General features: G+C 50.3%; 8 protein-coding genes across 8 annotated transcripts; 5 read left to right on the top strand and 3 right to left on the bottom strand.

Annotated features, from left to right (window-relative positions):
- Positions 1-4,242: 4,242 nt before the first annotated feature.
- On the top strand, positions 4,243-5,703 carry N7477_007829 (MFS monocarboxylate transporter; the record flags this gene model as incomplete). Its single annotated transcript, XM_056969492.1, has 3 exons — positions 4,243-4,423; positions 4,473-4,570; positions 4,624-5,703. 3 exons carry the CDS (start codon positions 4,243-4,245, stop codon positions 5,701-5,703), a joined length of 1,359 nt encoding a protein of 452 aa, XP_056819524.1.
- Positions 5,704-6,668: 965 nt separating this feature from the next.
- Positions 6,669-8,628, top strand: N7477_007828 (putative cellobiose dehydrogenase; the record flags this gene model as incomplete). Its single annotated transcript, XM_056969491.1, has 4 exons — positions 6,669-6,736; positions 7,002-8,047; positions 8,101-8,465; positions 8,521-8,628. 4 exons carry the CDS (start codon positions 6,669-6,671, stop codon positions 8,626-8,628), a joined length of 1,587 nt encoding a protein of 528 aa, XP_056819523.1.
- An 894-nt stretch (positions 8,629-9,522) lies between these two features.
- Positions 9,523-11,397, bottom strand: N7477_007827 (splicing factor u2af large subunit; the record flags this gene model as incomplete). The annotated part of the gene is made up of 5 exons (XM_056969490.1): positions 9,523-10,023; positions 10,073-11,053; positions 11,107-11,250; positions 11,298-11,323; positions 11,370-11,397. 5 exons carry the CDS (start codon positions 11,395-11,397, stop codon positions 9,523-9,525), a joined length of 1,680 nt encoding a protein of 559 aa, XP_056819522.1.
- A 176-nt stretch (positions 11,398-11,573) lies between these two features.
- Positions 11,574-12,995, top strand: N7477_007826 (8-oxoguanine glycosylase OGG1; the record flags this gene model as incomplete). Its single annotated transcript, XM_056969489.1, has 3 exons — positions 11,574-11,665; positions 11,715-12,529; positions 12,577-12,995. 3 exons carry the CDS (start codon positions 11,574-11,576, stop codon positions 12,993-12,995), a joined length of 1,326 nt encoding a protein of 441 aa, XP_056819521.1.
- A 667-nt stretch (positions 12,996-13,662) lies between these two features.
- Positions 13,663-14,453, top strand: N7477_007825 (40S ribosomal protein uS15; the record flags this gene model as incomplete). Its single annotated transcript, XM_056969488.1, has 4 exons — positions 13,663-13,864; positions 13,935-13,967; positions 14,176-14,222; positions 14,280-14,453. 4 exons carry the CDS (start codon positions 13,663-13,665, stop codon positions 14,451-14,453), a joined length of 456 nt encoding a protein of 151 aa, XP_056819520.1.
- A 277-nt stretch (positions 14,454-14,730) lies between these two features.
- N7477_007824 (fanconi-associated nuclease 1) lies at positions 14,731-17,259 on the bottom strand (the record flags this gene model as incomplete). Its single annotated transcript, XM_056969487.1, has 4 exons — positions 14,731-15,186; positions 15,236-16,628; positions 16,695-17,099; positions 17,168-17,259. The coding sequence occupies 4 exons, from the start codon at positions 17,257-17,259 to the stop codon at positions 14,731-14,733; spliced, it is 2,346 nt and encodes a 781-aa protein (XP_056819519.1).
- A 282-nt stretch (positions 17,260-17,541) lies between these two features.
- On the top strand, positions 17,542-17,983 carry N7477_007823 (DPY30/SDC1 family protein; the record flags this gene model as incomplete). The annotated part of the gene is made up of 2 exons (XM_056969486.1): positions 17,542-17,840; positions 17,899-17,983. 2 exons carry the CDS (start codon positions 17,542-17,544, stop codon positions 17,981-17,983), a joined length of 384 nt encoding a protein of 127 aa, XP_056819518.1.
- Positions 17,984-19,269: 1,286 nt separating this feature from the next.
- N7477_007822 (RNA recognition motif domain-containing protein) lies at positions 19,270-20,487 on the bottom strand (the record flags this gene model as incomplete). The annotated part of the gene is made up of 4 exons (XM_056969485.1): positions 19,270-19,817; positions 19,916-20,229; positions 20,286-20,403; positions 20,451-20,487. The coding sequence occupies 4 exons, from the start codon at positions 20,485-20,487 to the stop codon at positions 19,270-19,272; spliced, it is 1,017 nt and encodes a 338-aa protein (XP_056819517.1).
- Between the last annotated feature and the right edge of the window lie 235 nt (positions 20,488-20,722).

Genomic DNA, 20,722 nt, shown 5'->3' with positions numbered 1-20,722 from the left:
GGCCGCGATGGTCATTAGAGTCTGTGGAGCTTATTTTTAACGACGGAAGGCTGAAACCATTCCCCTGGTAGAGACGTCCAAATTAGGCCCGTATAGCCCACCTAGCTGTCCATCAGAGGCTATATGCCTAGATGCCTGGGACGTTCCTTAATGAGGAAATTGGTCAATGCTACATGGTTCCACCCATCCTGAATTGTAACAACGACAATACCACTTTTGAAATGCTATTGGTTGACAATACCCGAAAATAATGCGCTTGATTGGGCGACTGATTACAAGACATAGGTCCGGGTCTTAGCTTTCACCCGAAGAGGATGTGGTTAAGAACAGATGAACTTTTCAGCTTCAACAATATCCCGAGCTAGAGTACCCGTATGATCCCTGAGACCTTAGGCTCTAGAGCATCTTGCGAAGTGATCATGCTGATTGCCGAAGAGTCATGGCTTCTTCGTGAACATTGGAAAGACCAAGGAACTACAACGCAAACGATGTGACGGTACCTGCCCGAACCCCAGTGGCGCTTTTGATTGGACGGATAATTTTGCCGTCCCCACCAACCAGTCACGATTTCGGCAGTCGCCGAGCCCTGGTTTCACCGACTGACTCAGACTGAGGGATTCTCTACTTTGAACCTGGTTGATCCTAGCCTGAGTATAGGTCTCCAACCTTGGATGTTTCCCGAGGTCTGTCACTTCATTTTACAGGCAATGATCGACATGTACATGGAGGGGGACATGTAGCAAGGCTTCGCTTCACACGCGACGGGCTAGGGCCCGTAGCTTAGCTACATGGGCATAATTCAATACAAATTTTCATATAATCAGATCTGATCGTGAATCTCGATAGCGAAATCACTACATCGTACCTTAGGTGGCTTTGCAAAGAAGGTCAAGAAGATTTAAGCTTAAGCCGGGCAAAGAGGGCATGTTCCGGAAACAACCAATGAAAATTAAGGAACTTATTCAACGCACCAATCAGAGACGGAAAGCGCTCCATTTACAGGGGAGCATTTGCTTTCGGAAACGGAAACTATGATGGATAGTTGTGGCACTTCAGTTTTCTGTATAACTATCACCCCACGAGGTGGTCTCGCTTTGATCCCCATGAATCCTAGAGGTAGAATGATTGGAACCTCCCATATTGTAGTATCAAAATCCATCTGCCATGGTCTTTCTCCAATGTCACGCCGCGGCTCCAGACGCTGCGAGCTTCGGAAAGTTGAAGGCCTTTGATGGTACTTCCACTTGGCTATCCCATGTTTCTATTCACGCGATAGCTGTCGACCACTGTTCAAGCTTCTTATCCTGCGCCGTCTATCTCTTATGCTCTTCAGCCAGCTTCTTGGAAAATGGTTTCTGGCTCAAAGAAAACCGATCCTAGTACACTAAGCATTACTTAACTTGAGATGTGTGAAAGGCGATGCTGCTTTGAATCCTCACAAGCACTCTGGTAAAAGCCATATTGATCAGCGAGCAAACCCGGCAGCGCATCCCATCCAGTATTTGCCTGCCGTCCCTTTTTCCACGCGAAAATTTTCGGGCTTCCACCGAAGGGTACCTGCTAAGGTTGTTCTTCAATAATGTTCCTGATGCCATGGTAGTAGGAATTCTCCGGCAACAGCAGAGTCGGAATATTAGTCAGGAAGTTTGTCGTGATGCCGCCTGTGATGAGAAGCATGCGATACTCGACGCCGCAGCTTCCCGGTAAGGACGCGCACACCCAGAGGTGCTATTTCCAGACGCAATACCTCGCCTGCTTGAATGAGAGCAGCCTTGGTTGCTTGGTAGATGCCTAGACACAACTCTCAGCCTGAATCTTCACGGTGTTGTCCCGGGTATACACATTTGTGAATGAAATTGGGAAACGTCCGCCCACGGATGAATCATTGATGATGCATCCTTCAGCTTTGATAAGCATAGTCATTGCCATGTTCACTTTTAATGAACTCGACAATCTATATGAGAAAGGAGGCCGGTGCGACGAGCAAAGGCGTGTGTGAATTGCCGCAGCGCTAAGGCCGGATGCTCTTTGTCAACTCCATGCTCGCGCTGCGCGAAGCGCCACATCGAGTGCCATTACACGTCTGCCATTGCCCACTCTAATTATCAATGGACAAGCTTCCGGCCCCTGAGACCTGCAGGCTCTTCATCTGCGGCTGATATCCAAGATCATCTTGGCCCCGAGGCCTGCGTAGCTCACTCCAGCACTGACGGGAGCAGCCTCTGTAGGCTTCAATACACTTCTTGGGAGAAGACGAAATGGCGGCAGCCGGACTAAGTACCCAAACACCAGACTTCTCCGACTACTCGGAGTTCACGCAATTTTACAATCTATCAGACACGTTCGATATGACTGGCTTAAATGGGAACCAGTTCGAGCTGACGACGCCCAAGTCCTTGAACTTCATGCCAAGTACCAAGTTACTCAGTCCCCAGCTCTGCAGGGCGCGAGAACACTCCAACAGGGATCTTTGACCGGTGAAATGCTCCTCGGTCGTCTCACGGATTACACTCGCATGGTCACCGAGGCCCAAACCTTGCCATCTTTCGTCCACACGCCCTGTTCACTCGATTCTAATGACGAGTGTCCGCCAGACTCGCCCCACCAATGCTTGCACGAAGCGCTTGCAGTTTGCGTCAACCTAACGAAGATGTTTTATGCACGTCTACTAGGGAGGCGTAGCTTTGTATGGAAGCAAATATGTACTCATTTACGGCAAATGAGCGAGGAAGTAAGTTCCCCATGTATTCACCAGTACTACTCCAGATCCGGGAATGCTGATTTTCTGATCAGTATGAGAGCTATGACGATCAGAAGATGCTTCAGGCCCTGCAGGCGGCTACGGTATATGGCATCCTATGCTCTCAGTGCACGGATGGTTGCAACGATTGAGGTCGGTTTTGGTTTTCCATCTCACGGTCTGAATTTGACAGTCCATTCATTACGCTAACACTGCAATTTTTGAAATAGAGATTTGCTGAAGAGCTCTACGATCTGCACATGTGGGGCCAGGATAAAAATCACTTGTGCTCCTCCAGCCCTTAATGGGTCTTCGTAGAAAGCTTGAGAAGGTTTGTCTTTGAGACATCAAGTTGAAAATCCAGGTCAAATTCTTACTAAAGTGCACAGGATTGGTTGCCTCCTCTACTTATTGATCTCTCACTTCACATAGATACCGAGACCCCTTCTAGAGGGGATTGTGATGATTTCCTTGACATGTTACTGCTCTGTGTTCGCGAACTGTGGCAGCTGATATCAGACAAAGAGTGGAAAATAATAGAATAAGCACATGTTGCTGCCAAAGAACAGGGAGGAAGGCGAGGGTTGACCTTGCGAGATCTGTTCTTGCTCAGACAGTCTTCCAGCATACGTTGAGAGAGTCGCCAAATCTATAAGCCCAGATAGGAAAGAGGAATCGCCGCATGGTGCGAAAACGCGGATGACCTGTCAATGCTTCTATCCATGGCCCAGACAGTGGACGGTGAGGGGCAGTCGCATGTGCATCCAGAAGGCCGTATGACGGAACTGAGCTGAGCCTCTAACAAACTCAGAAAGCCACCACATCTGAGCTATCTGGGCCTGAAAGTCCCCGAAGAATTGTGCCAAGCAAGGAGTCAACCCTATAACGAGCTCCGGAGCTGTGTGCCAATGATCTCATGGGCTACCTTATCCGTGTTAAAGTGCACGGGACACAAGCTGGACCTTGAAATCAAAACATCCTACATTCCAGCCCTTCGACTTTCCGTGCTTAGCCGGCTTTCGTGACGATCGAATTGAAAATCCCCCGAGAGTACCCTTGAGATGTTTTCATGCCCCACGCAGAGCCCGTCAATTGCAACCCTTAGAGCTTTCCAGGCGCCGCCGCCCTGTTCAACACGACTCCTGGATCTGGGGTAATCTAATTCGTGACATTCTTTGAGATTGAAATGGCCAAATAGAAGGGATTATTGCATGATTGAAATGGAACATTCAGAAATCACGATCCAAGGGGCTGGCAAGGCTCTGCTCTTTCAACTTGGAGCACTTCCACCGATGCGTCGCATGCCAGCCCTATGATGTCGACTCGCGTATGAATTCCTTTCGTCACTTGATTGAACCGAAAACTAACCCCCTTCTTTAAGAACAAAGGAGTTTGATGTTATTTCCGCTCGGTCATTTACCGCTCATCTTCCAATCTTGTCTCGAACGTATCGAGGGATATGATAAGCAAAGGCTCTCGACATTTCCGAAATATCCAATGTGATGGAGACACCAGACACAATATGCACCTGCTCATCACCAAGCAGCAGCTTTGAGCATTGTCGATGCGCACCCAAGGAGAAGGAGACAGTCCCTGCAGGGGATACGCTGCCTCCTCAAGATGGCGGTATCCAGGCATGGCTATTCTTGGCAGCATCTGCTATGATAGAGGCGCTAGTGTGGGGTGAGACACGATAATATTCTGTATAGAGAGCATTTGCTGATTTCCGCAGGACTTGCGTTTTCCTTCGGCGTATTTCAGAGCTACTACCGGACTCAGGACGCCTTCAAAGACTCGAAAATGGTAGCATTGATCGGAACGTGTGCCACAGTAAGAACATGAATCAACTTCATGACCTTTCTTGTGCTAACAAATGGAAAAAGGGTGTGGCTTATCTGAGCTGTCCCTTGACAATAGTCGCGATGATTTTGCTTCCGGGTATGACTCGCTGGTTCTCAACGATCGGGCTAGTCGTCATGAGCCTGTCACTCGCCATGGGCTCTTTTGCAACAAATGTGACCCATCTTGTTCTATCGCAAGGAATTGCGTTCGGTTTTGGTGGCTGCATAGCATACAGCCCGTCCATCTTATTCATGCCGGATTGGTTCGTGAAACGGAGGGGTCTCGCTTTCGGTATGGTCTGGGCTGGCTCCGGACTCTCTGGGATCATTTTCCCTCTAGTCCTAGAGAAACTCCTGAGCCGATTCGGGTTCCAAACCACCCTCAGAATTTTGTCTGTGCTGGGATTTGTGCTGGCGGGTCCGTTGTTATACTTCCACAAGCCTCGAATCCCCATCAGTGTCTCTCGGCGACTCACCTTCCGGTTTCTGTTCAAAAGAGTATTTATTTTCTATCAGTTAGGAAATGTTTTCGAGGCGCTCGGCTTCTTCTTGCCCGCATTATATCTTCCGACTTACGCCCGAGCCATCGGAATCTCTGCATTCGTTTCTTCATTCACCGTCACGGCATTCAATTTGGCATCTATATTCGGCAGCGTCTCCATGGGATTCTTGTCAGACCGATTTCATGTACAAAACTGCATCGCGATCGCTACTGCCGGAGCGGCCGCATCGATCTTCCTTCTCTGGGGATTATCGATAAATATTCCCGTTCTGTTGGTGTTCTCTGTTGCATATGGGTTATTTGCAGGCAGCTACTCGTCGACCTGGTCAGGAATGATTAACGAAGTCCAACGGGTTGATCCGACTGCCGACCCAACGATCATTTTCTCGTTCATTGCATTTGGCCGTGGAATTGGCAACATTGTGAGTGGTCCTCTCAGCGAGGCATTGCTCGAGGCAGATGGCTGGAAGGGACAGGCCTGGGGCGCATATGGTAGCGGATTTGGCCTTCTCATTGTGTGTACAGGCGTGACGGCAATTCTGGGCGGATTGTGTCTACTCATGCGTCTGTTTAGGTGCAATAAGCACGAGGACAGCATTCAATGCGTCCCACAGATATAATTCCATATAACTCATTTATCTCTTCGATTTTTCATTTTTTCCCTTTTACTTTGCTCGGGGCTGATCTACAAACCCCCGCCTCCCCATATCACTCCAGATCTTGAAAACAGGACCCCTTGTGCCATTGCATAGCCTCAATCGCTAATAAGGTACAGGCTTTGCATCATCTTGACGGGATAGGCCTGATTTGAAACGACCGTCCATCTTGGCATGGGGTGTTCTTATGAGCCCTGAGTCCGCCCTCTAGTGAAACACAATCAATCTCAAACTCTGCGGGAAAAGGATAATCAAACAGCCGCCCGCACGAAGCTAGACAATCGACCGCCGATCGAGAAGTTGTGCGAGCTTACAAGTCAGAAATAGGCTCCGATACTCTGCCAGGCTCTTTCAGCATTTCTTATATGCAATTGAATACACATCATTGCAGTAGGCGCTGCAAGTTCAACTAGGGAACAAGAGAAATATACTTCGCTAATCGAAAAGCTTACGCTCCCTTATTTTCCCACTGATCTAAACCGTAGATCGAACTCAATCAGAAAACCAGATCAGTGCTCGTCTTATCTAAAGTGCGGCTGGTCTGTTTTTCCTTTCCACGGCAAATGACATACCCGAGAGTGCCGTCCTAATGATCTCAATCAGATAACGCACCCTTCTTGACCTCATACGCCTCATGTCAAGCGATCCATGCTTCTTCAAGGGTATCTCCACTCGGTGCATTCCCTTGATAGGACAATGGCCGGTCCACAATGCAGGATTCAGAGCACAATTCAGCAAATAAGATGTCTTCACGGCTTCTCCGGAAGTTGGTGGACCGTTGGCATGGCCGTTTGACGGCCGCGCTGTGGAGACAGTTTACAATAACAGCCGTGTGGTCGGTCTGCACTAACCTCAATTTGACATCCTCTCGTTTTTTGTTCCTGAGATGAAACTATGACTGACAGAAGACTGAAATTTCCACCCATCCAATGGTCCGGCCTCTCAGCTTAGCATCGCCAATTCTTTTTTTAGCAGCTTTCTTGGCCCAACATGAGAGGTAGGTCCTGGGTCTGCAGGAATTATGACACAATATGGAGACCTGAAATCGGTCTGGACTCGGGTCTCAAACACCCTTGACAGGCCACTGGAAGCAAAAGATGCAGACTTTTTAAAGCCGCCGATCCCCAATGTTATAGAGCACCCCAAGGACTCTTAATCTCAACTGTACGGAGTATTCGGGCAATTTTCAATATGCGGTTTCTTCGTGCAAGCTGACAAGCAGTCTTGATTGCTACCCTGGGAGGGCTTGTCTCAGCATCTAGCCTCAAGAACGGATACTATGACTACATTGTCGTTGGCGGTGGCCCTGCTGGTATCATCGCCGCCGAGAAGTTCATCGAGGCAGGTAACAAGGTCCTTCTTCTCGAACGAGGCGTCGGCCCTACCGTCGCAACCGGAGCCAACGAGACCCTCATGTGGAACAAGCACTTGACACCTATCGACCTACCCGGTCTCTCTGCCGACGTTGGTAACCTCGACCTCTGGAATGAATATCTGTGTAGTGACACCGTTGGCTACGCTGCGTGCGTCCTCGGTGGAGGGGTGACCGTCAACTACATGGTCTTCGTGCACCCTCCTGCTCACGACTTTGATGACAACAACAACTGGCCCGTGGGATGGAAGTGGAGGGACCTCAAGCCTGCGGCTGATCGTCTGTACAAGCGCAACCCTGGTACCATCTTGCCCTCTGCCGATGGAAAGCGGTACGACCAGAATCTGTACAATGTGCTTTCCAACTTCTTCAACAGGCTTGGCTGGAAATCCGTGGACATGATTACCCAGCCCGATGAGAAACACCAGGTCTACAGCTACCCAGCCTGGAATATTAAGGATCAGAAGCGTGGCGGTCCCGTCCGCACTTATTTGCCCGAGGCAAAGAAGAGCAAGAACTTCGACCTGAACCTTGGTGCGAATGTTATCCGAGTCGTGCGTTCCGGCAGCCAAGTCACAGGTGTCGAGGTGCAGCTTGCCTCTGGCAAGACTGAGATCGTCTCTCTGGCCGATAAAGGCCGTGTCGTTCTCGCCGCTGGCGCTTTGTCCAGTCCCCGTATTCTCTTCAACTCCGGCATTGGCCCAAAGAAGCAGATCGAGACCGCTAAGAAGAGCGGTGTCACTGTTCCCGCTGAGAAGGAGTGGCTTGAGCTTCCCGTTGGTGTCGGCCTCCGTGATCATCCCATCTTCTCTATCTACGTGGAAACCGGCGGCGACTACGGCGTCCCCGACTACGACGCCATCATTGATGGCAGCGATACCACCGACATCAACCTCTACAAGAACGGCACCGGTCTCTTGACCCAGGGCAAGCACCGTATGATCTTCTTCAGCTCCAACAAGCTGCACAACCAGACTCGCTACTACCAGGGCTCTTGTGCCCGAACGCAGGTTCCGTTCTCGATATCACCACCTACTTGACTCACGGGTCTACCTCTCAAGGTGTTCTGGGCCTGGATGTCAATCAAAACACCGTTTTTGAGAGATCCCCCTACATGCAGACTGCCGACGGACGCCGGGCGGCTCGTTCCTTCATTCAGCAGCTAGTCAACAATATCCAGGGCCCCGCGACTGGCTTTAAATTGAAGACCAACCTGAACACTACTGCTATACTCGCTTCCCAATCCCCTGGAATGCACTACACTGGTACTGCTAAGATGGGTACCGATAATGGTCTTAAGAACGGCACTTCCGTTGTGGATGTCAACACTAAGGTTTACGGAATGGATAACTTGGTAAGTTTCTTCACTTCTACTATTGATAGATTCAAACTAACAAGATAAAACTCAGTACGTGATCGATGGCAGTATCCACCCTGACCTGCCTACTGGTAACATCCAGGCCACCATTACGATCATTGCTGAGGCTGCTGCTGCGCGTATCTTGGCTCAAGATTAGATTGAACGAGCGGGACTTTTTGGTTGTTTCTTTTCATACATTGACTGGTTTATTTCCATATGAACCTAAATCCATATACTCCATATACTAATTCTTTCAACTTGCTTATCATGCGAAATGAGAATGAGCTGTACAAGAAAACATCTTCTTTGAGAAAATGAGTGTTATAAGAGGATACTAGCCCTGGGGTAGTTCAGGCCAAACTTAAGAGCCAAGCAAAGTATACGCGTGGCTTGGATGTATATTCACATTGACGGATGGCCCAACAGAAGCAGTGAGAACCAAAGAGGATCACTTTCCGTCTTCGACGGTCTATAAATTTGTTGAGATCATGAAGAATGAGGTCATTACTGGTATTATGCGTCGCTTTTCCTTCGGGATTAATAGTGCGAAGACACCAAGGGGAATGTTGGCGCGTTCAAGTAGGTTCTAAGCAACAGAAACACATAAGGCCTGGCGCTTATCCATATGATCACCTTTTCACCACTAATTTGGTGGTCTGCAGAGTGGTTTGAATGTGTCTGGGGTTGTGCTTAGGCGTTCATAATGGATTGACTCACACGTTTTTGGAATTACAGGCTCGAGATAGAACAAACCGATGCAGCAGTGACAATTTTATAGCTTAGGCGAGGGCTTAGCCCCCGATCATTTTGAAAAACCGTCATGACAACATCATGCAGGTACTAAAAGGGAATTTTGAAAGCCTCGCGGCTTCACAGTTTTGGCTTCAATTGAGAGAAAGAGACCAGGGCGTTACATTTTGGAAGAAATTTCAGAATCAAGCCATCATAACCGAATGCATGTAGGCTTTGCTGCTATGATACATGTAGACTCCTTTACCAGAAGCAAAAGGAATGGAATGAGAAAGTACTAGTCAGATCAGGCACCGTCCTTTTACCAAGCATCGACATCAAAGTTCTCCTCGCCAAAGTACGACACCACGACAGTGCGGTCTGAGAACTTGCGGCCAGCCAGCGCTTTCAGAGCGGTGGTCGCCGATTGCTCAGTATCGAACTTGATGTAAATCTTCCCAACGCCAGCTTGTTGACGGCCTCCGCTGCTGGGGCGGGGAATCTTGAGGCCCAGGATCTTTCCGAACTTGGAGCACTCCTCATGAATGTCTTCCATAATCTCCTCGTAATCTTCGTTGTCGAGCAGTTCATCCACAGTGACCATGTTCAGGAGCTGCAAAACACGGCCAGTCTCCATATCCTGGGATGTAGTTTTGGCAAACATCGACATGGCATTGACGCCCATGTCCAAGCCGGCCGCCTGGGTTGCGCCAATACTGGCGCGGGTGACCTTGAGGTGACGGTCACCTAGCTCCATACCGTTCAGACCCTCCACGGCAATGGGAGTCGCCGCGGGGTCGACGTATTCACAGAAGGCGATGCCCTATGGATCATTAGTTGTGAATGGCAAAACTTTGGAAGAAAATACTGACTCGTGACTCTTCAGTGGAAGCGTCCTTGACAAGAACAAATGATTTAAGTTCGCCAAACGATTTGAGCAACATTGTGACGGGTTCTTCCGGAATATAGGCAGGAATGTTGGAAACACAGATCTTGTTGGGGGAATCTGGCACCTCATTTAACAGCGCGCCTTCCTGGGACTCTTGTTCTGCGCTTCCCGGCACGATATAGTCCTTGGGCCGTCGGACCTCGAGACCCTTCTCCCCACTTTCTGGCATGGTAATGCCGTCAAAGGCAAGGGCGACAGTTGCGTCGTTCGGTGACTTGAATTCCAAGAGTGCAAATGACTTGTCGTCGGCAATTTGAGCGGAGATACACGGGTCCACACTGTGAATGACGTTCAAGCCGTTGAGCTGTAGGTTGAAGAAAGACATGACGCTATCTCCGGTCGCGGTGGCGGGAATATTGTACACGAAAAGACGCTTGGCTTGACGGGAGTTGGATGGCTTGAGCGCTGTGCTTTCGGCCGATCCACCTGGCTGGTTCATGAAGGCCTGCAGACGGCTGGGGTCCATCGGCTGCTGACGAGGAGCTCCAGGCAGAGGGAACATGCCCGAGAGCTTAGCTTGTTCGGCAGTGACATTTTCGTATCCCGGAGGCTTGATATCCCATTGTGTCAGGCGACGCTTGCGCTCCAAGATCGAAGGAACGTCCGTCAAGTCTGGTGTGGGTTCCTTGCGCCTCGGGGGTGAGGCGCTCCTCTTCCGCTCTCTTCTTTCTCCACGATCGGCACGATCACCGCGTTCGCCGCGATCACCGCGATCTGGTCGATCTTCGCGACCACCACGTCGGGGTCGGTCCTCGAACAAGTCACCGCGTCGAGGTCTGTCATCAAAGTCACGACGTCGGCGATCTCCACGGTCTCCACGCTCCCCACGCTCAGCACGGTCGCCGCGGTCACCGCGATCCCATTCCCGATCATCCCGTCGGCCGCTGGAATAGCGGTCTTCGCGCTCCCGAGCACGGTAGTCGCGGCTGGAAGAGTAGGAGTTGGTCTCCTGCTCACGGCGGCCGCCGCCCCTGGACCCGTAGTGAGGCGACCGAGATCGTCGTCGCTCTCTCTCTCCGGCCGTTCTGTTCGCTCGGGTCTCTCTGGTCTCTCCGCTCGATCAGCCGGGGCTGCTCTGTCACGATCACGTCGCTCGTCACGCTGGAATAGGTTAGTCGCAGTCTGGGAACTGCAAAGCTGGCACTTACATAGTAATCGCGCGGGCGTCCAGAATCTGCAAAAGTTAGACTTGATTAATTAAAGCGACTCTGGATACTCACCTCTGGAGGAATAGGTATCTCCGTTCATGCTGAGCTGGGGGAATGGCGAAGCTCTTAGGCTGGCGCAGCCGCGAAGGGGAAAACTGGAAGCTCCTACTGAGGCGGTATTGTTCTCACCGCCTACTATCTTGGGGCGATACGGCAGAAAGCTTATCGGCATCTTTTTGCGTCGCTCACTTTCAACACGAATGATGCTTTTGAACAATGGCTGGTGTTTTCTGTGAATGGCGCAGGCTGCCGGTCAGCCTCGGTGAATTGTGCATTAATACCACGCTTCGTTGCGGTCAATCTTTCAGGTCGGTTACGCTTCTTTGATTCCAGGAGATTTGTACTCACCCTTTCTAGATGGCAGAACATCCCCGAAAGCCAGGAGTGGCGATGCGTCCTTTACGGTCACCTTCTCTCTTTGAAACAAGATTCTAGCTATCTATACTACCGCGCATATCAACCTCAACCTCCCACCTTGCCAACCCCACCTTCCTCGGAGATTCCCTCTCGTGCGGAATCAGATACAGAAGTCGCGGACAGCAAGACAAATCTATGCAACTCGCAGGATGACCACCTTGTGCACATCTTAAAACATTACCTCAATCTCTCATCAAATCTTAAAGAACTCTACGCACAGTGGTCATCATCGGATCCCAATTTTAAGAAAAAGGCCGCTGAATTCAGTGGCATTCGCATCTTACGCCAGGAGCCATGGGAGGCTCTGGTTTCATTTATTTGCAGCAGCAACAACAATATTCCTCGAATTTCGCAAATGGTGGATAAACTGTGCATCAATTATGGCCCTTTCGTTGGCACGGTTGATGGGCGCGCATACCACGATTTTCCTGCACCGGAGGCATTGACAGGCAAGGATGTGGAGAGTCGCCTACGCAGCCTGGGCTTCGGATACAGGGCGAAATATATCCATCGCACGGCCATCATGGTCTCTCAGGAGCGAGAAAATGGATGGCTGAATGGTCTCTGCAATCCGGAGTCGCCTGCATTTGGCATAGAGGCCAAGGCAGGAAGCGAAATGAAGCCTGAGGGCCGAGAAGGTTATCGCAAAGCTCATGAAAAACTGCTTGAATTACAAGGTGTTGGGCCTAAAGTAGCAGACTGTGTGTCCCTATTTGGCTTGGGATGGGGGGAGTCAGTGCCGGTTGATACACATGGTAAGCTTAAGTTCACAGCCTAGTCGTGCTTGGCTAATCTATTACAGTCTGGCAAATTGCCCAGCGAGACTACCGATTTGGCAAAGGTTCTCAGAAATCTTTGACCAAAGCAACCTACGACGCCATTGGCAATCATTTCCGCAAACTCTGGGGCCAGGAAGCTGGATGGGCTCACAGTGTGCTCTTTACTGCTGATCTAAGATCATTCGCTGACCGACTTGCCGCCACGAAGAAGGTCAACGTGAAAGTGAAGGAGGAAGACTCGGAGGTGAAGATCGAAACAGAAGTGACGACGGCTGTTGCTTTGACTGCGCCGAAAGAGGAAGTCGAGGTCAAGCTAGAAGATCTGGAGCGAAAACTTGCCGAAACGTCTCGAGGAAAGAAGCGAAAGGGGTCGACAACAGAAATTGTCCATGCATCTACGACTACGGAGACTAGGCGCATGTCTAAAAGATTGCGCCCGTGAGGGACTTGAATCATGTACGACCAATGTATACGACAGCAACAAATATAGAAGACCAATCACCTGTGTAGCGGTATTGAAGGCACAATTGATGACAAAGAGTGTTCGTTGAATGCTATCTTAAGATCGATCGTGTAGGTATCTGTGGAGTCTATTGCGAAGTTAGTATGACCGTTTCGCAACGTGAATGACAGAAATGTGATAGTCATGGGCAAAGATCAGAAGTCCAGTTAGATCATCGAAGACGTATCCGAAAACACGCCTTCTGACATAAGAGGTACCAGAAAATAGTAAAAAAAAGTGTTTTTCATCATAGAATGAGGCGTGGAGGGCAGCGTAGTAGTAAAGAGGAAACTGACCTGATTGTAGTGAGTATCGTATATGGCATGTGAAATGTCGCATATTTGAAGCCAAAAGATGATTCTCCACCAAACGACCGTCTCGAACACATCAGTTCCAAGCCACGTCGAGGTGTGAACAAGACCATGTTTACGGGTAGAAAGAGAGGAGGTCGTGACCAAGGAAAAGTCGCTGAAAAATAAGCGAACGGGCCGTGGCCACGTGACCCACACAATTCTCAATTCCCAAACCTTCCGCTCTCCACCGTTGAATTTTACCATCCACCTCGACAACTTCCGACAAGCAATCCTCGCCGGACACTTCAGCAAAAATGGGTCGTCTTCACTCCAAGGGCAAGGGCATTTCGTCCTCTGCCATCCCCTACTCTCGCACCGCCCCCGCGTGGATGAAGACCACCCCCGAGCAGGTTGTTGACCACATCTGCAAGCTGGCCAAGAAGGGTGCCACCCCTTCCCAGATCGGTGTTGTCCTCCGTGACTCCCACGGTGTTGCCCAGGTCAAGATTGTCACTGGTATGGAATCCCTGCGAGAGTGCCGATTTGCGATTGGAAGGGGCGAAGCGCTGACTTTATGTGTGAATAGGTAACAAGATCCTCCGTATCTTGAAGTCCAGCGGTACGACTCCCGAAACCCCCCCCCTACATCAATCGGATGAAAAACGAGTATCGCATGAGTATTCTTGGCATCGACTTTCTCGAGTCACCATAGATTTCTCTTCGCTATCACTCGACATCCACATACAAACTCTGGTCGCAGGAATGCGCCAGCAGCTAAGCCTCTGCTTGGTCAAGAATTAGACTGACAGAGAGATTTTGGAATACAGGCCTCGCCCCCGAGCTCCCCGAGGACCTTTACTTCCTGATCAAGAAGGTTTGTGCAAGATATTCATCTCCTTTTGCGATTGATCCGATTAACAATTGCAACTAGGCCGTCGCTGTCCGCAAGCACCTCGAGCGCAACCGCAAGGACAAGGACTCCAAGTTCCGCCTCATTCTGATCGAGTCCCGTATCCACCGTCTGTCTCGCTACTACAAGACCGTCGGTGTTCTGCCCCCCACCTGGCGCTACGAGAGCGCCACCGCCTCCACCCTTGTCGCATAAGCGTAAGGTGTGTTGTCTGTGGATATTTGGAATGGGGATCTGAAGGTTTCTGTCGGACATTGTCTGCGGATCTCTTTCAGTTGTGCTAGATACACCCGTTAAAAAAAAGAAACTATTACGAGTTATACCCTTTCATGCCAATTACCCAATTTTCTTTGCCCTGAGAAAAACCACGTAATGTAGACTTCTCAGTCTAAAAATGCTTTTCTAGTAGATTGGGGTATATCATTCGTATGCGTCGTAATCCATGTACAATATGCGAACCGAAGGAAACACTTCATTCCGTCCTCACCTCCCTCGCCACGGCATTACACAACTCAACCTGTACACCCGCCGCCATGAGAATATGAATCCACAACCGCTGGGTATCACTCAACCGATCGTTTTCCGACTTTACTTCGGAGAACCTGACAACCCGTTCCTGCGGGTTCCACAGGAACAGATCTGGAATTCCTCCTCCACGCTGCTGATATTCCTGAGCCATCACCTTACATATAGTAGCCAGCGCCTCACCTCGAAAACACTGCACAATCTCAACCAGGTCATTCAGTTCAAAAGACCAGTCAATCCCAATAGCACACGGCTGAGTAGCAGATTCCCGCTCATGGATCTCGCGGATAATCCGCTCAGCATCGCCATTGGTAATTTCGACCAGTCGATGATTGATCTCTGACGCACGAGACGGATAAAAGACATCAGTGTGCAGATCGAGCGGACACGTCTGAAACGGAGTCTGGAAGACGTTCGGAACATAAGTGAACAAGATATCATAGAAAAGGTACCCGAACAAAGTCCTGATAATGCCCCCCCTCGGAATGGTAGCCTTTCCAGCCATGGTCGCGGTACCAGCTCAGACACATGCTTTCAACTCTACACTCGCCGCCCTCGCGTTCGTCGATCCAGATGGTAGCCTTGCCCTTTCTCGAGACATCGATGTCGCGTTCTATGCGGATACCCTCGATGGTTCGTTCAACGGGTTTGCTTAGCATGACGTGTCCGAAATCGTGCTGTTCTCGCTTGACAACTTTCAGAGCTTTCTCAAGCTTCATAATCCGTTTCTGAAGATCGTAGTGATATATAATATGACAGAGCGGATCTTCAAGTCCCTCTTCGCACGTCCGTAGCGCAATTCGTTTCCAGAACTTGCGCTGCTTTTCTTCATTGCGGCCCTCCGATGGCATGAGGGCCCACATGTAGTGTTCTTCAAGAAGTGCTTTACGCTGGTACCAAGCCCCTCGACGAGCCGCGTGGAATAGCCGCTGTGCAAGGAGGTCTGAGATGACCTCGTGCTCGCGTTTATGTTCCTTGAATCGACCAAGGGGGTGAAGACTTTTATGGATGATTCTCGTGTACACCCAAGCGGGCGAGAAACGACGCAGATAAGCACCCTCGCCGCTCTCATAGATCGAGTCTTCTTTTTGTTGCTCTTCTTTGACCATAAATTGCCATCGAGGATAGAACTTGTCCGCGAGGTCTATAATCTTTTGTAAAGACTCTGTGCTTGGAGCACCGTTGAATTCCAAGATATTGTCGATGTCAAACTGAGTGCGAATTGCAGATTCAAATTCGAGGAGTGATGCCCTGGATGAGAATATTGAGTTTGACCGACAAACTATATATTCTGGGAAGTTTCTCCTTGAGATTTTGGCGAGAATGATGGTTGTGAGTGACTTCTCCGTCCACTCTGTCGATCTGTAGAAGACGAGATGGACTCGCTCGAAGAGAGTGCGTGGACCCGGCGACAGACGAATGCAGTCGCCCGTATAATCCAAAATCTTCTTTACAAAATGGTCGTCCCTGTTACCGGGATTGTTGGCGTCTGTCTTATCCTTGAACCCTAGACCAGTTTGACTTTGACTCGTCTCACACAATGCTGCTACTAGGTCTTTCTTGTTCTTGCCTTGTGCTTTGACATCCTTTGCAAATCCCTTCAACTCATCCAGCAGCAGAAGAGAAGACGCTTCTTCCAGCGTGGTAATCTCTTGTGTGCCATCGGCAAACCGGAAGGTAGAGCCGAGCGCGTGCTTATCATCGTCTTGGCTTTCACCGGATGGTAGATCTCGATCACGTTGAAGATCTGTAGCTACTAAAGCCAAGTCTGAAATATCGGAGTAGTAGCCCAGCCGATTGATTCGGTGCCAAGCAGAAGTCTTGCGGAGGAATAATCGTACATACCTAGTATATTTGAGATGTTAATCACCATTTTGAAAGACATCATCGGTATTAGGAGGGAAAACGTACAAATATTGCGACTCGTAGGACAATTCCTTCCACTGCTTGAACACCTCCATCTCAGCTTCATGAAAGAGATGCGATTCGTCATCCAACACGGTCTCAAGCGCTAGATTGAACGCATCCACATATATGGAGCTTTTGCCTTTTTGCCAGACACCATCCCGCAGCCTGACATGGAGTTCCGGTCCATTCTCCCCGTCCTCGATCTTCGACGCTTCGTATTCTTCAATCGCATCCTTTTCGATCTTTATGACGGGTAGAGAGGTCTCTAGATCTGTCTGGCTGCTCGGAATATATGCATCAATCTCATCGACAGGCACAGGTTCCGTCACTCCTGTGGAAGGACTCGGACTCGGCGGTGGCTTCGCGTGGACGATCTCCTCACTGTCGGAGTACTGGTCAGAGGTCTTTCTGCGCTTCACAAAGCGCTGAGTCTTCCCAAAAATGCAGCAAAGACATGCTTGAAAGATGCCATGGACAGGAACCCGCCAACTTCGACTAATGGAAACGATACTCGGTCTTCGACGGCGCGTCTAACAACTCGCGGAAAACACGAAGTCACGTGGTCCATATATCCCAACGAGGCTGTTTGACCTGTTTGTAATCGAAGTGACCGGCGCAAGCACGAAACATCCACGGCAAGCAGAGAAAACAAAAAGAAAAGAATAAAGGTTTAGTCACAGTCTGTTGACATTGACAGGCAGATCTTATCATGGCCGAAGCACAGGTAAGAAGCCGAAGTCTCCGTTCAAGTGCGAGCTTTCTGGAAGCTCCACGGCTCCGCTCTGCGCAACCTTGATCCGGACCCAAACCCTTTACCTGCCCCAGAAACCCCAAGCCACGTTACCATTGAATGAGGAATAGCTTCCTCTTCCTCCTGATCCTGATTTTCCATCCTGATTTTCCATTTGAACAACAGCCTTCGACTATACCGTTCGATACCCCGACTCCTTCGATCCTAGTCTCCGCAGACGCATCGACGAAACCGCATTCCATAATGACTGAGACCAATGGCGTGGGCTCTGCCCAAATGGATCTTGCTGCTGCTTCCACGACCCAGGTACGCCCTGGCGGTGCTCCGGCGCGTGTCTACCTGAACGAGAAGATCGTTCCCACTTTGCTTGAGGGAATGAAGTCTATTGCGAAGGAACAGTGGGTGTACCAGTGTGAAGATAATTATGGACTCCGGACTGGGCTGACCTGATTCTAGGCCAAACAATCCTCTGCGTGTGCTTGGAGAGTACTTGATTCAAAAGAGCAATGAGCTGGAACGTGATGCGAACAGAACGGAGTGAACTTTTATCGACATGGGATTGGTTTATGCTTTATAGGCGTTTGCAGGCTGGACGGATTCGATACTACGAAATGGACAAGAGCTTGAACCTGGTCTGTCTCTTGGATCTTGATCAGTATCCTAACTCCCGAGTTTGGAAGTCTCCAGCAGCACGGAGTCGTGTGATACCCCAATTACATATTTCAAGTACACCATCAATGAACCTGGATCCCGGGTGGACCAGGACTATATGTTGAGCAACTCCCCCTTCTAGCAGATCCTGCCCATCTGCACGCCCTCTGTGTAGTGGGAGTAAGCGTAAATTAAGTGGACAAGAACACACGATAGGCGCCTGCTTGGTCTACAAAGTACGGATTTTTAGACGCACCTGCCTAGATGAGCATGTTGCACATTGTCCAAATCCATTGAGTTGACCCCTTACTCGGCTAATATTTCAATCAAAACCACTTGTGCACCTACCGGGATAGTCAGCTAGCTCAAGGCGCTCCGATTACGTTCATTCAATATCTCCAGGCCGGATAACCGTAGTGTCGTGCCTAGAAAAAGTGAGTAGAACACCCTGCGTTGACATTCGCCAGGCAAGTCGAGCTCCAGGTCCAAGTCTCAGTCCAGCAAAGACATCGAAGAAAAACATCTGCGAGTCAGCCTCAAATCTTACCTTCCAAGGCCTTTCATTCCAGAATTAATATCGAAATGGCCATTAAATCGCCTGTAGCATTTGCTCGGCGATACTACAAGCGCGACGGCCTTGGCGAGCAGGCCAACAAGGTGCTGAAATAGGCCGACACTTTAGTTGATCGAATACAACCGAGCCGTTACTGGAGAGTTGGAGTTGGAGTTGAAGAGTTGAAGTGGTGTGCATAAGGCGGACAGCTTGACCGAGAGTGCTGACCCAAGAGACAACCGAATTACATCGATAATTGTTTTCTTCCTTGCCGCTAGAATTTCCCGAGTTGCGTCGCGAACAGATAAAATAAAGACACCTCATCAAGCGATCGAGAGATGACGACATGAAGGACCGAAAGTTGCCGAGTCGGTCGCAGTCGGCCGATGGCGCTCCGAATTATCGTTTTTGATCGACGCGAAAGCAAAAAGAAAGAACACACAAAAAGGAAACGACGCCCGTGGCCCGTCGCTCAAATCCCGCATTAAAACAATTTCAGAATGGGAAGAAGTAAATGGAAAAGGGGGAGGAACTGTGAGGAGCTGGGGATTATGGGCAATGGGAACGAACATTCAGCCATGAAGACATCCAGAGGACGCTTCTGTGTTTTGTCAGACAATACTTTACCTGCTAGCGTACCGATCTTCACCACCACGGCCCTCGTATGAACGACCACCGCTAGCACTGCCAGCACCCGCAGCGGCACTGTCACCACCAGCGTAAGGGGCACGGGGCTCACGGGGAGGAGCGGATTCGTAGCTGGGAGGGTTGGCATCACGGTCGTAGTAGCCGCCACGAGACTCTTCGCCTCCGCCACGGCGGTCATCACCACGGCGATCATCACGGCTGTAACGATCAGCGTAACGGTCGGGACCACCACTGCTGCCACCACCACGGTAGCCGCCATAGTCCTCACGAGAATCGCGACGGTAGTCACGGCCACCACCGCTACCACCGCTACCACCACCACCACCACCATAATCACGGCTGCGGTAGTCACCACGACCATATTCGCGACCGTAATCGCGGCGGTCGTTGTAGGAGTCATACCGACCAGAGCGGTAGTAGTCGTCATCGCGGCGACGCCAGTTGCCTCCACCTCCACCAGCACCACGGCGGTCATCGTAGCGGTCTCCACGACGGGGCGGGCCACGGGGAGCACCAGGGCCATCTAAACAAAGATGATCAGCAACAGCTTGGAAGAAGACAAAAAACAAAGAACTTACCGCGCTTGGGGGGGGCCGAAATATTTTCCGGGAGTAGGGGTACGAGGACGACTGCGACGCGCCTTCTCGATGCTCAAGGTGCGGCCTTCGATGACCTCGCCCTGAAGACCCTCCTTGGCTGCATCGGCCTGCTCGGCGGTGACCATGTTGACGAAGCCGAAGCCACGGGACTCCTTGGTGTGGGGATCCAACATGATAGAGCAGTTCTCGACATCACCGTACTTCTCGAACAGACGCGAAATGTCGGATTCAGTCAGGCGCGGGTGGATACCAGTGACGAACAGGTTCGAGCCGCTATTAAGGGCACCTTCCTCTTCCTCTTCCTCTTGCAAGTGAGCCTTACGCAGGGGACCGGGGCTATGATCACGTTAGACAAGACCGCCTTCATTCACAGAATTGATGATGGACCATACCGTTCATCACGGTCGTCGGGACGGCCGTTGGGGGAGCGGCTGCGAGCGCGATCACCGCGATCACCTCGGGGCTCATCGCGAGGCGAGGCGCTGCGGTCGCGGTCATACCGGGGCTCGTCTATACGAATTAGATCGAGAACAGAATACATCGATGAAAGCGCTTACCGGCGTAACGGCCGTTATCGTTGTCGTAATCAGCCATGATGGGTTGCAAAAACGAAAAGGTTGATGGGGAAGGAAGGAGAGGAGAGAAGAGAAATCAGTGATAAGAGCGGGCGCTAGCCTCCGGAAAGGAACAACACTCCCGAAAGCTGTCAAGTTTGCAAGCTCGCCTAGGTGACTAAGGAAAGTTTGGGGAAAAAAGAGAGCAAAATGAAATACACCAGATTTCACGGGTAGTTGAAGAAGAAAAGTGCAAAATGTGGAAATTACGAGAT

The sequence above is a fragment of the Penicillium maclennaniae genome, assembly GCF_028827695.1.
Source record: "Penicillium maclennaniae strain IBT 15551 chromosome Unknown utg000007l:1.0-4884863.0:1.0-4888362.0, whole genome shotgun sequence".
In the NCBI taxonomy this organism is placed as follows: Eukaryota; Fungi; Ascomycota; class Eurotiomycetes; order Eurotiales; family Aspergillaceae; genus Penicillium; species Penicillium maclennaniae.
This window is presented reverse-complemented; position numbering and strand designations above follow the sequence as displayed.